The following is a 17,154-nucleotide window of genomic DNA, read 5'->3' as shown; positions in this document are numbered from 1 at the left end:
AACATCTGTCCAACTTATACTGACACCGTTTTCTTAAGGATGAGTGAGAGTTATTCCTTATAGCTGTCTCATAAAACATCTACATGGTTACGTCTTGAGAAGTAATAAGGAATTATGGGGAATTTTATCATCACTGAAATAACACTCCCTCAAGAAAGAGAGAAAGGTGGGAAATTTCAAACGTTCTCACACGGTTAGGGAAGTGATCGATCTGGCGTTTTGTTCCATGTATTGTCTGTCCCATAACCTGACATAATTTATAAAAGAGGCTTTTACCAAAGTCTTTTCCAAAGACAAGCAGGTTCTGCTTTTTCTTGCTATATTAATTATTTTATACAGCCTCCTTTCATCTTTTAATTTTCGTCAGAATGTTGTAGAGATTATTTCTACCCCACATGGATCTCATTGCCAGAAGTAACTGAATTCAGTCGTGGAGGGAATTGTAATGTACACCAGACCCCAGGGGCACCAGGCCATCCTTAGGTGGTGAACTCCCCAGTCACTTCCTACTGAAATTTAAACTCCTTCTCTGGTCTCTGGTAACAATGGGACCATTAGCCATTTATTCCCTTTCCTTTTATTCCTCTCTTCTCTTAAAAATGTGATATATTTCCATCTTCTTTTTTCTTCTCTCTTTTTTTCTTCTCACTTCGCTCCCCATGCTTAGAAAATATAAGTGAACAAACATATTTAAAAGTCTCCAATAATTCTAATTATTAACGTTAATGTAGAAAGAAATCTAGGCATTTATCTTTGTTTTTTCATTGAGATATAATTGACATGTAACACTGTACAAGTTTTAGATGTACAGCATAATAATTTGATATATGTATACACTGTGAAATGATCATCACAATAAATGTAGTTAAGATCCATCAAAGGTCTCACAGAGTTTTGTTTTGTTTTTTTACTTTAATTTTTTTATTGAAGTGTAGTTGGTTTACAATGTTGTGTTAGTTTCTGGTGTACAAAGTGATTCAGTTATTATATATATATATGTGTAGTAACTGAACATATATATATATATATATACACACACACACACACACACACACACATTCTTTTTCAGATTCTTTTCCGTTATAGGTTATCACAAGATATTGAGTATACTCCCTGTGCTATTCAGTAGGTCCCTGTTGTTTATCTATTTTATACATAGAATACTGTGTGTATACAGAATAGTGTGTGTAATAGTGTGTGAATCCCAAACTCCTAGAGATATTTTTTCTTGTGATGAGAACCTGTAAGGTCAACTCTCTCAGCAACTTTAAAACACAGTATTGTTAACGATACTATACAGAGACAGCATAACTCGTATGTCCTTCAATCGTAACAGAGGAAAAATACATGGGAAACGGAAGGGGTCTTTCCTTACAGTTTCCGAATGAAAACGTAAGAAGGAACAAACTTGTGCCCTCGGGGCCCTGGACCCCCTGAGAACCTTCTGCTCAGGAGTCTTGGGACCAAAGACACAGGATCCACAGAAGGCGTGTTAAAAACCATGGTCCCATCCCTCACTTGAAAGGGAGGACACTGGAGGCCCACAGGGATGTGTGACTTGTCCAAGGTGACAGCCCAGGGCAGCTCTAGATCCGCGTCCTCTGAACTCCCAGCTACCCTTCACTGCCCCACCCCACCCCCGCCTCTCCTGGCGTCTGGGAAGGAGTGCAGGGTCCTGCCAGTCTCTGTGCTCAGCACACAACACTCACACCTCCACCCTCCCTGTCTCTGGGGATCGTCACACAGAACCGCAATCAGTACCGACCCACGGCTAACGGGCTCCGTGTACTGCGGGCAGCTGGGCTAGGCTTCCTGCAGTTCCTCAGCAAAGGGAACGTCACGGGAAACTGCTAGATTCCAGTTGCTGCCAATTTGCATCGTAGGAGCTCAGGGATGGAATCGAGCTACACGTGGAACAAGCATCCATTTCTCCAATAAACCCTGGAGTGACACTCAGTGCCTCTCACCCTGGTGTGCATCATGGGATGAGGCGTCGGATTGATGCTCCAGCCCCGGGTTCATCACTAACTCACCCTGGGGTGGTGATAAGTCACCTCGACTTTCCTTACATCCTCTCCTTTTTTGTAGAATGGTCATGATCACTTGGATAATACCTGAGGTGTCAGTGTGGACATTGTAGGCTTCTGTGATGGTAAAGCAAGGCTTCTGGCAGCAACAGACAGCTAAGGATACAGGAAGAAGGAAGCTGGTGCAAGCATGAAGATGCCCAAGGCATAGAAAGGACCAGCCGGAGGGAACTGACACTTCCTGGACAAGTAATCAGTCACCAGCCAGTGAGCACATATATTCCTCAACTGAAATAAAAACTAGGAAGAACTGGACTCTTTCTTGTGTTCTTTCAGAGCCACTGTTGGACACAAACTAATAACACCTGCTTGAAACAACACCTGCTCCTTGACCTCCGGCTTAATTAGCATATCTGTTCAGTGAAACCACTGTGACAGGTCCATCCAGGCTCATTTGCTTTCATTAGCAAACCTCACGGGTGGCAACAGAAGTCTCCTGTGTAGGCACCGACTTTAGAGGCAAACCTTGGGGTTAACGGCACCCGAGATGTGCTGGCATTTTTCATTTTCTATTCAAAGGGGTCAGAGTAAACGGGTGTTGGCAGTTAACAGCTGAGGCTGTCTGCCTGTCATCTCCCTGCCACACACAGTTTCTAACAAAGAGTGCTAGGGAGAAGATTGGAGCCTTGGATTTCTGTGACAGGGGCCATGGTAGGAGATGCTGGGGTGGCCGTTTCCCATCACATTTATTTGTGGCAAGGGCAAGAGGTGGAGGTGGGGAGACTTCATTGTGACGTCTGGCAAAGCTGTAGTAAGGTTGTATGCGTACACACATACGTCCAAACCACACACACACACACACACACACACACACACACGTCACACGTCCAGGAAGGCAGGAGGATCCCTGCGTAGCTGCTGTTACAATGTAGGAGCCAACCCTGAAGGCTGACGAGAGGGTGTGGCACAGGGACCAGCAGAGGTGGAAGAGAGCAGGGCAACCCTCCCGCGGCTCTGAGAGCTGCAGCTGGCCCTCCGCGGCCACACCAGTGGCAACAATGGTGGCCCTTGCCTGCTCAGGCCAGGGCAGCGTGTGCTCAACCCAAGTCCCTCCCGGGGCAGCAGGCAGGGAGATGCAAAATCTGTGGGTCCAGCATCCACGTCTCTGCTGGAGAAATCCACGACCCATGTTAAAGAAAACCTAAGAAAAAGGGTTGTGAAGCATCTCATTCTTTGCCCTCAGGAACCCCAATACACAGAAAAAGGACAAAGCACTCCACACAGATGTAGAAAACTAACTTACGGTTACCAGGGTGGAAGCGGGGAGGGATTAATTGGGAGACTGGGATTGACGTAGACACAGTACTATATATAAAATAGATAACTAATAAGGACCTACTACATAGCACAGGGAACTCAATACTCTGTAATGACCTATATGGGGAAAGAATCTATACATATGTATATGCATAGCTGATTCACTTTGCTGTGCACCTGAAACTAATACAACATTGTAAATCAACTATACTCTGATAAAAATTAAAAAAAAAAAAGAACAAAGCACTCAAATTACAGAAAACATCATGGGCACAGTGAAGAAGTGCTCTCATGTGGAAAAGAAAACGGAGTGAGGGAATTTTCTGGAACTTATGGGAAGTAGTAACTCTCCTTACCAAGACTGTGACAAAACTCTTCCCTTGGGGTCAACTTGAAATTAGCACGTAAATGGAACCACAGACTAAGGCCTGTTATATGAAAGTGACATGGCAGCATCTTAGCTGTACTGGGAGAAGGTTCTCACCAGTTCCTTAGGGAGGAAGAACTAGACCTTTAGGTCAGAACCTACCACTTACAATCTAAATTGACTGCATATATTTAGGGTAAAAATAATACATAGTAAGTGCATCTAATTCTATCACACGGGTTTAATTATTCTCACGTACCCCTAGCATCTTCACGAAGTCCTGACCTGCTTGACAAGCAGATCTCTGAACTGAACCCCGTGCAGACCCCGCATAGCGACACTGGGGTCAGCCAGCCAGGCGTGGAGGTGGGCTTGCAGGAGGTGGGCTCACGCTTACCTACGCCTGAGTGTGTGCTCAGTTGTTCGCGTTATTCACAGATATCTACACGTTAAAACAGTAAAGACAGGGTTTCCCTGGTGGCACAGTGGTTGAGAGTCCGTCTGCCGATGCAGGGGATATGGGTTCGTGCCCCGGTCCGGGAAGATCCCACGTGCCGCGGAGCGGCTGGGCCCGTGAGCCATGGCTGCTGAGCCTGCGCGTCCGGAGCCTGTGCTCCGCAACGGGAGAGGCCACGGCGGGGAGAGGCCCGCATAACGCAAAAAAAAAAAAAGAAAAAGAAAACCAGGAAGAGGCTGATGGAGCCCTCACGGCTCCTTATTCTCTTCTTGGTTACTTCCCACCACAGATACGTCACCACCTGCACCTCATTCCCCTCACTTTCCTTCCCTGCCCTCCCCCTGCAGCTTTCCTTTGATTTCATGTATTTCTCTCTCCCCCCCCACTTTTTGCTTTTAGTTTGGATACTGTCCAACTCTGCCTAGATAGAATGGGCTTAAGTTGTTATATTTACACCCCACGAAGGTATCTTAAACAAAACGTTCAATTACATGTACTCTGCTTTTCTTATATATGAAGAAAATGGCTCTGAGTGCCATCACTCTGGATGATTTATTCCAGCTTCTATGACCTAGGCTTATGACCAATGGTATGAACTTATAAAGCAGCCAGTGAGGGAGAGAGGTAGCATCTACGGTTTTAGAAGGTTCTCCCCAGCCCTAAGCCCTGTAACAAGACATTAAAGGGATCAATATGGGATCTTCATTAGTTCGATGTCACCAACCCAGGAGTCCAAAGCTTTAGTCTTCAAGGATTCATGTGGGATGTCTTCACGCAGAGGAATAAATACCCACCACTATGCACCTTACAGATGTTATGGTCAGTATTATTATATCTTTCAGAAATTCCAAACTGATAATAAATCTGGAATTGTGTTATCCAATAGGGTAGCCCCTGGACACATACGGCTACTCAGATTTAAAGTCATTAAAATTAAATAAAATTTAGAAGTTAGTTCCTCAGTTACACTAGCCCCGTCTCAATGGCTCAGTAGCCCCATGTGACCAGCGGTTACTTTTCCAGGAGCACAGATACGAAGCACATCATCATCCCAGAACGTTCTACTAGACAGTGATGCTCTAGAGACACACGGGACCCTATGACAAACCAGCAAGTAGGAAATGCCTTTCTCGGCAGTGGTAATTAGGACTTTGTATTTTAGAAGAGGATTTTACCCTTTCGTCCACAGTAGTGAATTCTGTCTCCAATTCTTGAGCCAACGAGACATACTTGCCACAAAAGCCAGTGATTTCCAATTGTGCTCCATGGATTTCTTAGGGGTTGGTACAGCGGGATGCAACAGGCAAGGGGAAAGGTAGAGCGGACTTGGGGCTCTCTCCTCCCCCTTCAACCAGCACCTCTGCCTCGATGGAGCTGTATTTAAATATCAGCCGATTCAAAGCTCCCGAGAAACATTATTCACTCTGAGATTTGAACTGCTCTAACTTACAGTACGACGGGGACAAGAGCAGAGAGAGTGGGACCCTCACATCACCGGGGACAGTCCTAAAATGGAGCCGACTGTCTCCCATACAAAGTCATGTTCTCCAACCTCAAGCTGGCCTTCATGCAGCTCTCTAGTTCTCTGTCACCTCTTATGACTCATTGTTTTGCTCTAGGTAACCACCACGTGCCTTTCTACTCTATGAAATCCCAACTCCATCATGTGTGCTCTTTGCAAAAGCCCTACTTTTTAATTACCCAGGACAAATGAGGCTCCTAATGTGAGCTCTCTCAGCCTCTTTTCCTTCTCTCCAGCGTATCTCTACATTCACCCTTCATCCCTTCCTGACTGGTGCCCTTTCCACTTGTATCTGACATCACTCCTACGTGCTCCAGGAACGGCTCCATCTATCACCCGCACTTGCTTTCATCTTATCTTCGTCTTCATCTCTCCTTCACTACTGGATACCTCCTCTCGGATCAGAAGCATTCTTACGTGTGCTAAAAAAAAAAAAAAAACGCGAACCGAACACAAACACAAAACAACTTTCCCTGCTCCTCTGCTAAGCTACCACCCTTTCCCTTTCCTCCATCAAATTCTTAGCATTAATCTATGTTCTCTACCTTCACCTTCCTTACCCTCTTGTAACCTGATTTCTGCCTTCATGCATTTTGTTCAAACTATCTTCAAGGTGACCACTGACTTCCTAATCGTTAAGTCAGCAGACCCATCTTGCTCAGTATGGAAAGTCCGCCTCCACAGCACAGATGGCGTTGACCACCCACCTCCTCTCCACGAATCTCTCTCCTCCCTGGGCTTTCCAGAGGTTCCCCGCCCCCCTCGCTGACCACGCCTTCTCTAGTTGTGTCTGCCCTGCTCCCCACCCTGACGGACACGTCCTGCAGAACCTGTCCTCATCCCTCTTCCCATCCCGTCCTACATGCACTCCCCCAGTGATGTCAGTCAGGGCTCCACCTATTTTCCATGGCTGCTCTTCCTTCGCTGCAGTCCAGCATTTCCGTACAGCTGCCGGATATATTCATATGAATGCTTTTCTGGGACTCAACAGACCAGAGCCCCACACACCCACTCCTCCTCCTGCACCCCCAGTTCTGTGAGTGGCCCCCTCACCCTTCCTGTCACCCCACCCTCTCAGGCGCTCTCGCCCTCTCGGTCCTGACACTTTTCCATCTGGTCCTTTCTTTCCGTGCCCACTGCTGACACCTACTTCAGGCTCCCACCAACCCGCGCCTCCCAGTTGCTGCCTGTTATGGGAGCCAAAGAACCCTCTGACATCACCATTAATTGATTTTCTTTCTCATCAAAAGCAAAAGGAATTATTGATCTGTGCTGCCCCATCTGCTGCCTTAAGGAAGACCCTGCAAGGATCGCTATGAACCTTCCCAGATGATAGACTGTGCGTATTACAGCAATACAAGAAAGCATGTACTGTTGGTCAAGTTTCCGGGAGAAGTCAGTATGAGTCTGGAAGTCATGCACCTCCCTGTCTCTGTTCTGATTCTGGACCAATAATCCAAGATGCCCAGCATTAGGCAAAGGGCCGGAGCAAGAAGGTGACTTCTAAGAACCTCATACCTCTGTATTTTAGAGGAAAAAATCAGGGCAGTAAAACCTTTGAGCTGTTCTCTGTCTGTTAGTGTCCATCTCATATGACAGGAGAAGAATAACAAAATAAGGTCAGGCCAAGACGGGAAGAATCCCTAATTTTGGCAGAACTAAGACCTCTCACTCTCTGTCTCTCTTCTCCAAACTAATTAACTTACATGACCATATTAACGTTTCTCAAATACAATTCTGATTATTCACCACTTAAGAACCATAAATGATTCCATACATTTATAGAATTCAGCCACAAGATCCCAGCTCTGAGAGCCAAAAGCGGTCAATTCATTTAATTCGATACCTTCCAACTTTTATAATAAAAATCTGAGTCCACTGAGGTTAACTGGCCTTCCCAAAGATTATTCTATTACCATAAATGCTGATTTTATTACATATTATGCATGCAAGTGTGGCATATTTCTTCTCTCAGTTCATAGTTCAAAGTACCCTTTCTTCATAAAATATCTTGAATGTGCTAAAACATGCAAGAATACGGCACTATTAACCTTTTGAAGGGCTATGTGATTTCTAACAGTTTTGTTCACATATCTGATTCAAAATGGATAAACTAGGTGTTACTTAAGCAATAAAGAAAATATTTTCACTTACAGGCAACACCGAATAACACCCAGAAGAACTCATTCTGATGTGAGTGTATGAAGGAAGCAAAGAAAGGAAAAAAAGAAAGAATTGAATGTGTGGGAATCACTGGGAAAATTAACAGCAAGATTCAGTGAAAATGATTCTGTTTTTTTCCTTACAAAGAATACTTTAAATTACCTAATTACAGATACCAGGGAAATAGGTATTTAAATCCACCAGTGGCATGTGTTTGACTTCCTCATTTCCAGAGAAAATCAGGAGCTTATTTTGGTTTTTGTTCTCACTATTCTCTTTTCCCCACCCACCCAAATCGGGTTGAGATATCCGACAGAGTAAAACCCTAGTACAATGGAAATTAGACTCTAGCAAAATGAGAAGCTGTGTGAAACCCTTTTCACACTGCAAAATCAAATGTTCCCGTTTTTTCCTGCAGACATTAGAGGCACAGAAATAAAAATCAGATCCAACTCTCAGTTTCTATCTTGAGCAGAGGTTTTAAAAGCCATCAGCTTAGATTAATGTGCTATGTGTTAGTCACCTTGCATAAATACATTTCATTTAAAGGGAGCCCAACTGAATGTATTCTCTTAAATGATAACATGCTAAAGGCATGGCAGAGCCCTTTTAGATAAAGAGATAAAAACATGACTTGCCCTGCCTATGTTTTATAAATATCCAAACAACCACAAGCTTAGAGACCAAAAGTAAGAGACGCTCATGAAAATCAAGATTAACTTCTAGAACTGCCACCTTACGGTTTCATGAATGATACACGTTTTAGTTTAACGCTCAGAAAGGCATTCACCGTACATGAGAGAGTTGATGATAACAACGGTGAAATGGAGTGAACGTGGACTCCCTGACCTAGACGTTATCAATACCAGTTTCCTCACCCCGCACCAGACATGGTTAACCCACCACGGCATTTTATCATCTGAGCTTTTAAATCCCTCCCAAGAGAAAACTTTCTGCATGTGGGAAATGGGTGGAAACAGCCACTGGAACATTATTATCATTATTGTGCATACATGAATTCCATTTAATGTTCTCATCAATCCTACAGCGGCTTTTGACATTATTTATTAGTAGTAATATTATTATTATTTTACAATGAGAAAGTAGAGGCACAGAGAGAGTAAGTGACTTGCCCAAAGTCACAAAACTAGCTAGTGGCAGAGGCAGAATGGAAACCCAGCAGTGCACCTCCAGAGACCACATTCTTCACCACTATATGCTATACTGACTCTTTTTTTTTAAGGATGTCACTTAATTTTATTTATTTATATTTTTTAACATCTTTATTGGAGTATAATTGCTTTACAATGGTGTGTTAGTTTCAGCTTTATAATAAAGTGAATCAGCTATACATATACATATATCCCCATATCCCCTCCCTCTTGCGTCTCCCTCCCACCCTCCCTATCCCACCCCTCTAGGTTCGGTGCTGATCTCCCCGTGTTATGCTTGGAATGTAAAAAAAAAAAAATGGTTCTGAAGAACCTAGGGGCAGGACAAGAATATACCGACTCTTAAGAAAAGAAAACCAAAACAGAGAGAAGATGGGATTGTAACCTTCTTCCACGGAAGGTTAAATGAAAATGGAAATTTTCAAACATACAAAAAAAACCAAAACAAAACCCCAAACCGGGAAGTAAATAATGCAATGAACCCTCAGAGTTCCATCATCCAGCTTCAAGGATTATCAAACTTTTGCCTAACTTTCCTTATCTATGCTGCCCCCCCTCCAGTTTTGTTTTGTTCTTTTCTTTGCTGGATTATTTTACAGCAAATCCAGAACATCTGTCATTCCCTTGAAGCAGAGTGGAATAATTAGATCTGAAGATATAACGCAGTAGGGCTGAGACAGCCCAAGGGGACTTGAGGGGCGTGGGGTCAGGACGGGCAGGTGCTCCGCCCTTCGGGTTCCTCCTCCCCTCACCCCTCCCCAACGCTGTGCCATCTCCAGCCACAGCCCCCTCACAGCTCCCTGCAGGATGCACTTGGATACCCCACCTCCCCACCAGACACTAACTTCACAGGGTGTCCTGGCCCCAGCACTGAGTTCCATGCTCACCACGTAACAGATGTTGCAAGACTGCAGGATTGGGGAAGGGCAAGTGGACAACCCGATCTTCACAAAACAACACAAGCCCCCCAAATGAGGCAGTTCAATTAGACATTACGTTTACTACATATAAAATTATTATCACCCCAATTTCAGGTTATCTTACTTTCAATCATTTAACAGTCAGTTTTCTTCGAAACAAAACAAAACACATTTACGCTCTAATCTCATCTCTGGGTAGTCGTGATCCGTGTCCGAGTGTTTTGAAAAGGAATGTACAAGGACATCAATAGGCTCAATCTCAAATAGGCAATAGCTTCTCTGAAATTTAACCTCACAGGTCCCGTTCAGCTCCTTTTTCCATGAATAAAAAAGGACTCCCTCTTCGCCAATGGAACATGAGACAGGTTGATGGCTGTTTCAGTAGGAGTTATTAATAATGCTTCTTGTCGACTCTCATTTATTTATTTTTATTTATTTATTTTTGGCTGCGTCGGGTCTTTGTTGCTGCACACGGGGGCTACTCTTCGCTGCAGTGTGCGGGCTTCTAGTTGCTGTGGCTTCTCTTGTTGCGGAGCACCGGCTCTAGGCCCGCAGGCTTCAGTAGTTGTGGCTTGCAGGCTCTAGAGTGCAGGCTCAGTAGTTGTGGCACACGGGCTTCATTGCTCCCCAGCAGGTGGGATCCTCATGGACCAGGGCCGGAACCCGTGTCTCCTGCATTGGCAGGTGGATTCCTAACCACTGCACCACCAGGGAAGCCCTCTTATCTTATTTAGAATGCATGTCAGTTACAGAAAATCAAACATGTTATGTATGTAGAAGAATTCTATAGCGTTCATAAGCATAAACACTGAAATGAACACTGCAAAAAGCTTTCATATTCACCTTTACTTTCACTGACTAACTTCCAAAATGGTTAGTGATTTCCACTTCAGATCATTATCTCCAGAACCCAAATTTTATTCAATAATTAAAAGACCACCTACCTATTTATTGTAAGTATGAAAATAAGAACTAAAGCTCTAGAATTTAATGAGAATATCCAGTCTCTCTAAATTGAGATGTCTAATTGGAAACTAATTGGAAACTTTGAAATTCTCTCATGAACAGCTTCAACAGTTGGGTTTTAGCCTAATTCTTTTAAAATAGCTAATTACATGCAAGGAGATATATAAGATCTTAGACATCTGTGAGACCAGTAGGTCAGTCCACATAACGATTTAGCGCTGAATATAATTATACTACAAATAACCTATTATCTTTTCCATGCTTTGAGTTGTATAAATTGTCTATGGGTACACCACAGTCAATGCAAGCAACATTTTAGAGATAATTGAGATAATTTAGAAAAGTGTGAGAACCACAGTGATGGAACTTCAACCATCAAGACCTGTGAAAGTCCTAATAGACTGAAAATGTGTTCCTGGTACAAAATACTTCTGAAAGTTGCCCAACTTCCTCTCTCAAAAGTCTCTCTTGGGCTTCCCTGGTGGCGCAGTGGTTGAGAGTCTGCCTGCCAATGCAGGGGACGCGGGTTCGTGCCCTGGTCTGGGAAGATCCCACATGCCGCGGAGCGGCTGGGCCCGTGAGCCATGGCCACTGAGCCTGCGCGTCCGGAGCCTGTGCTCCACAACGGGAGAGGCCACAGCTGTGAGAGGCCAGCGTACCGCAAAAAAAAAAAAAAAAAAAGTCTCTCTTGTTCTATACCCTCACATAAGAGAAAATCTTTCCACTGGGAGAGAACTTCTCTTGAAATTCTACTAGTGGAAAGCCCACGCTAGGTAGTGTGAGGTATACTAAAATTATTAAGAGACATACCCTGTATCCTCAAAGAGCTGAGAATCCACAGGGGAGACAGGACATAAAAACAAAAAACTATACCAAGATGGTATGTGATAAGCCACAAAAGTGATACAAGCAAGGGGCAGTGGGAGTTCCTAGGAGAAAGGACCACTTCAGGTTCACAGATGAAGGAAGGCTTCTTAGAGGAAATGGTATTTGAATCGCACTGAAAATGACTGAATCCACCGAGAGATCTGTGGGAGGGGAGAGCATTCTAGAAATGAATAGTTTAAACCAAGACCCAAAGGCAGGAAAGCACAAAGCCCTCAGAGAACAATGTGAACAGCTCTCGTTGTGTGGTTGAGGGTATATGTCAGGGGACTGGGTGAGGGAAAGGTGAGAAGGGGGCTAAGCAATTCACAGAGGACCTGTAACTTCTGGAAAGCAGTGGAAGTGAGTACAGGCACACATGGAGCATTCACAACAGGCTCAAAAGAAAACTGTCTAGGACCATGTGCCTTGTGGATTAGAGAGTGAGGATGTACTGGGAATAATTTAGGTGACAGAGATTTAAACAAAGATGATGAGGAGAAAAGAAAGAGGATAGAGTAAATGTAAGAAAGAACTGATCAGATTTGATCTCTGAATACAAAGGAAGGCAAAAAAGAAAAATAAAATGGTGAGTGGTAACGGCTGATTTTAAAATTTCCAACCTCAGTAGACAGGAGATCATAGATGTCATTACATCATAGAGCAACTTTGAGAGGCGGCGTCAGTTTGGAAAAGATAACGGAAGATTCATTTTGTGGGAAATGTTTAGTTTGAGGTGACTTGAGTCACCCAGCTGGAGATATGTGACAGGTCATTTGAAATGTAGATGAGAAGTTCTGGAGGGAAGTTGGGGCTGGAGATATGGATTTGGTACCACGTCTGAAGTGCTAAGAGCTGAAACTGTGGACAAGAGGACCGAGGGGAAGATGGCAGCATTGGGATAGATGCATTCTGAGGACAGACCCTAGGGAGCTCAAACACTGGACTTCAGCACCAAGGAGGCAGACCCCACCATGATGAACCAGCAGGCTTAGCTTCCGGAGGTGTTCTGGATGTACCAACAGCTCCTCCCAAAGGATCTCCTAGAAAGAGCCCACCTCTACCTCCCCAAATACTGCCCAGCTGACAACCCCCTCTGAGAAACTCCCTGATCACCCTAATCAGAAATGAAGCCTCCACCCCAACTCATTTAGAAGGCTGTCGGCACATATATCCATGCATCATGATTATTTATACCAATGTCAGTCTCTCTGTCCACATCCAGCTCTATCCCTACATCTCTAAACATTCTACTACTTCCCTGCACCAGAACAAGAAACAACAGAAAACCCTTCAAATTTCTTTTTTATTTCTCCTTTCAAATTCTTTGTCTCATGATTTCTGGTCTCAGCTCACCGCACAAAGAAAACATGAGAATATCGCAGAGAGAAAAAGAGGAGGAGAAACTGGAAAGGACAGCTGCAAAGGCCACCTTCTTCATGTTATTTTCTGATAGATATTTTCTGCTTCTTGAGCGCCAGTAGGTTAGGTGTTATTCAGAGTCCACAATGAGAGATCATCCTCCACATAAATTATTCTATCCTTGTGTGATATGATCTATTTTCACTAATGATTAATTCATGAAACCCTAAGTCTTCCTATTTCCCTTCCCACACACACACCCCCCCCAGAGGTTTTAACTTTAAATTATACCTCCTTACCCACCAGAAAAATCAAGTCTATAAACCTAACTGCTGGTAAATTTGACAACTAGGTATACTTTGGGCTATAGTTTGTTACCAGCACTAAATTACACTGTAATTGTTTTTCTCCAAATTTCTATTGCCTGAAGCATATTGGAGAATTTTTTAAACGATGAGCTACATGTTGGGTCAGACCTGCTCAAATACTGTGATTTTAAGCTTAAATTTAAGTTTTAAGGTAGAGAATGACTGTTTTCCTGTTCACTTTCCATCTTAAAAAAGCTGTGGGTCACGACCTAATGTCATTTGAAGTTTTCTTTGAGGTTCGAAATGGGCCAGCCTCATGATCTCCACGTGATGACCCTGTACAGGAGTGCAGGGAGGGTGATCTCCTGCGGCACGGTGAGGGTAAAGGTTGTGTGTTAATCCAGAGAAACTGAGCTGCTAGCAAGAAATTACAGGGAGGCAGCCTGAACCCACAAGGAGCATGGCCTCACCACGCGAGCCGCTCACCAAACAGCTGGCTTCTTCACATGATGGAATGGTCCCCATCACCTGAAGCGAGTACACACACCTGAGAAGGGGTGGTGCAGGGACAGGTGAGTTGGGCCTGAGGGGCCTCTCAAGGCAACTCAACTCTAAGATTTGCTTCACTAATAGAAAGAAATGACTTCACGTCATGGGTGTGTCTTTACCATACATGGCAGCTTTGAGAACTAAACTGAGGAAGAGGAATACCATCCCAGGATGGGAGCATGTCATTCTGATCTCAGTTTGCTCAGCTATAAAATGCAGGGGTGGACAGGATGCTAAAATACCCTCAGGTTCTAAGGACCTACAGACGATTCCTTTCCCTGTGTCGGCCCCATCTGCCAAAGCCTCGTGGAGAAGGTCAGAAAACACAGCAGGGCACTCGCCTTGGGAAGCCCTTGCCCAGCGGGGTTGAATGAATCGTGCAGAGCCTGAGCCTGGGGTGGAGGGCAGACTCCAAATGGAACAGCCGAGACCCGCACTCAGGGGGTTCCCAGGCCCCCCTCTACAGTCAGCATCACTTGCCCATCAGGACCCAGGAAAGCAACACAGAAAAGTCGCAGCTAAGCCAAGGTAGCCCAAAAAACACTAGTAGGTTCATACTGAATCACTTAAAAGTGTCCCCCATACAGCATTCACAGTCACATGGATGCTGTCAGACTGTTTATAGGCACGTGAGTATCTAAAATCATCAGTCACACATTTGCAAATAGTTCCTCATTGTAATCATGTTTCAGATTTTGAGACATCTACTTACTGTGGTGCAAACCCTTTTTATAGTAATATTCCTAAAATGAACCCTAAGTAGTGTCTAAAGAAAGACAAGACAAGGAACAAAAAAAGGAACCAACTCTGATATCATGTTAGCTGTTTCCATGAGCTAAACTGGCAACATTTGCTCCTAGGATTTGTCTAAGGACTTTCAGCTCTTCCAAGAGCTTCGTATTTTACTTAATCTTTGTCATCAAAGCATCATTTCTTTGCTAAAGAACAGGAACAGAAGTTTTCTTGACCTTAACTCTGATAACAAGCATAAGCATCATGGTTAACGACACTAAGACATCAATTCAAATACGGGCGAAGTTTTTCTGTGATTTACTGGTGAAGGACAAATTTTATATACAGTTAGGCGGCAAATAATTACAGACCGATTCTAACATATTGTATTTTAGAAACAGAAAACAGTTCTGAATCGAGTAAATATTTCTTTTACTATAAAATCTTTAAACCAGGAATTATTTTCTCTGGCACATAACAGCTCTTATCTCCGGTTGCTCAGGGAGTCCCTAGCTAGTATGCTTTGAAGCACAGGTGAGAAGAAATGCCCTAAGCACACCTGGAATTATTCCATCCACACCTGTCAGCTCTCCTTTTGAAAAAGTGGCTGCCATGGGGACATGCTTCAGGTCACCTTGAGGTTAATTTTTTTTAAGAAATCAAAATCTTAACTCCTTCCTTGGAAAGATACATACCATATGAGATTTTTTATCATTCATGCTCCATCTAAAACAGAAACATGCCACTGAGAATTTCACTCCTAAAAATGATGACAAATCGTCACTCCTCTATCTCAAAACCTTCAGACTGTTAACACACACACACATATCGAAAAATAAGAGTTACGCATTTGCAAATTTGAGACTGGCACTGTGCCATGATGCCATCCCTAATTCCAGTGGGGTTTCTAAAATGATTCCCATATGAAAGTAGGTCTGAGACACAGCACCTGCAGGAAATCAAGTGAACCAAGAACCTCTCAGAAATGCTTACAAACACGTCGAGATGTGTTACTTTTTGGAATAACCAGGTAGACTAAAATTTAGAACTACAGAGGTACAAATGTTCCACCCATGAGCTCTATAAAGCCGAGAAAGGATAGGGAAAAAACAAGCTTGGAGAGGGGAAATTGAAAAAAATAATACAAAATCAATCTTATTCTCAATCTCTCTTCCTCTTCCCCCTCCCCGTGTTTCACTTTGTCTCTATCTCTTATTCCAACTTGATTCAACTACTATAATCCCTTCAAAACAGCTTTCCACATGAAAACCACTTAGACTTCCCTGGCAAATTCTTACTACCCAACATCTGAGGTGTCATGACTTCAGATCCAGTAACAATGACTTTGAAGTCGATGAGGCCGAGATGGGGTTTGGCCCTCAAAGGCTCAGCCAAATGGGGCAGCCTTGGGTCTTCTTTAGGGACAGCAGCTGATGTGACCTGCTTGGACGCTATTAATTCATACGTTAAAATGCAGCTTACACCACCAGTGTCAGGTAGCAGGCCTGGAGTGACACCATCTCAGCTAACAGGGACCTTCCTGGGCACAGACCAGAAGAAGCTCCGCTGGGCTTCCCTATTTTTAACATCATTTAATTAACTTATAGAAATCAAGTGCTCCACCAGTATGAAGGCACGACGGGTAATCACAGGTGACTAAAATGATTTTCCCACTAATATTTCATGTCTTTTTCTGGCACATTAACTCCCCATAACTTAGAAAATGGTAGTGCCAAACAGGCTTTTATTTTTCTTCAGCAGATTATTTTTAAAGTCCCAACAACGGTAGATTAAGGTAGTCAACCCAAATTCTTAGTTAAACGCAAAGAAAATGCAACCCTGTTGTACCACACGCCGATTCGCCCTCTGCTGGTCCTGCCTGTCTGGGATGCAAGCCCGCCCACCCGTCCGCCCCACTTACGGTTGGCCAGCCGGCTGGGCTCGGGCTGGGCGCTGTCCGCTGACGGGGTGCTGGACACTGAGGACACACTGGAGCTCCGGACGAAGCCAAAGGCCGCCAGCTTGGCTGCCGGGAGACGCGAGTAGCCAGGAGGACGAAGTCCAGATTTGGGTAGGTTGGATTTTGCAGCATTTGAACCGGAAGGTTTCTTTAAATCTGCTAAAATGAACCCAAACCAGAAAAAAAATCTCAGTTGATAGCAAGCTAGAGAAGACACAGATTGTAAATATTAACCCAGCTCCAGCATAAACAGACCACAATTACTCTGGCACAGTCTGATTCAACACATTCACAAAGGCATCTTCATGAGAAAGGGCCCTCACTGCGGGCTGGTGCTGAGAGGAGGAGAGACGGCAGGCAGACGAGACCAGAACAGACAACTCACCCTATTATACGGCCCTAAAGAAAGGCATAAAGTGCTTAGGGGGCTGAATGGAATGAGGACACACGCTGTTGCAGGTCACCCTA

The 17,154-nt window shown here is 44.1% G+C and overlaps 1 protein-coding gene across 3 annotated transcripts in view; it reads right to left on the bottom strand.

Annotated features, from left to right (window-relative positions):
• The window catches only part of MTUS2 (microtubule associated scaffold protein 2), a gene marked incomplete at its 5' end in the record, with an annotated part of 314,758 nt that overhangs the window by 262,936 nt on the left and 34,668 nt on the right, over positions 1-17,154 (bottom strand). Inside the window, one exon of one of the 3 annotated variants that reach the window (XM_082601954.1) lies at positions 16,648-16,845. The exons of 1 other annotated variant lie outside the window; for it this stretch is intronic. In XM_082601954.1, the coding sequence (XP_082458080.1) occupies positions 16,648-16,845 (198 nt within the window). The remainder of the gene's footprint in view (positions 1-16,647; positions 16,846-17,154) is intronic. One more of the 3 variants, XM_082601955.1, reaches the window with a different exon arrangement.

This window comes from Mesoplodon mirus, assembly GCF_964341445.2.
Source record: "Mesoplodon mirus genome assembly, chromosome: 17".
In the NCBI taxonomy this organism is placed as follows: domain Eukaryota; kingdom Metazoa; phylum Chordata; class Mammalia; order Artiodactyla; family Ziphiidae; genus Mesoplodon; species Mesoplodon mirus.
This window is presented reverse-complemented; position numbering and strand designations above follow the sequence as displayed.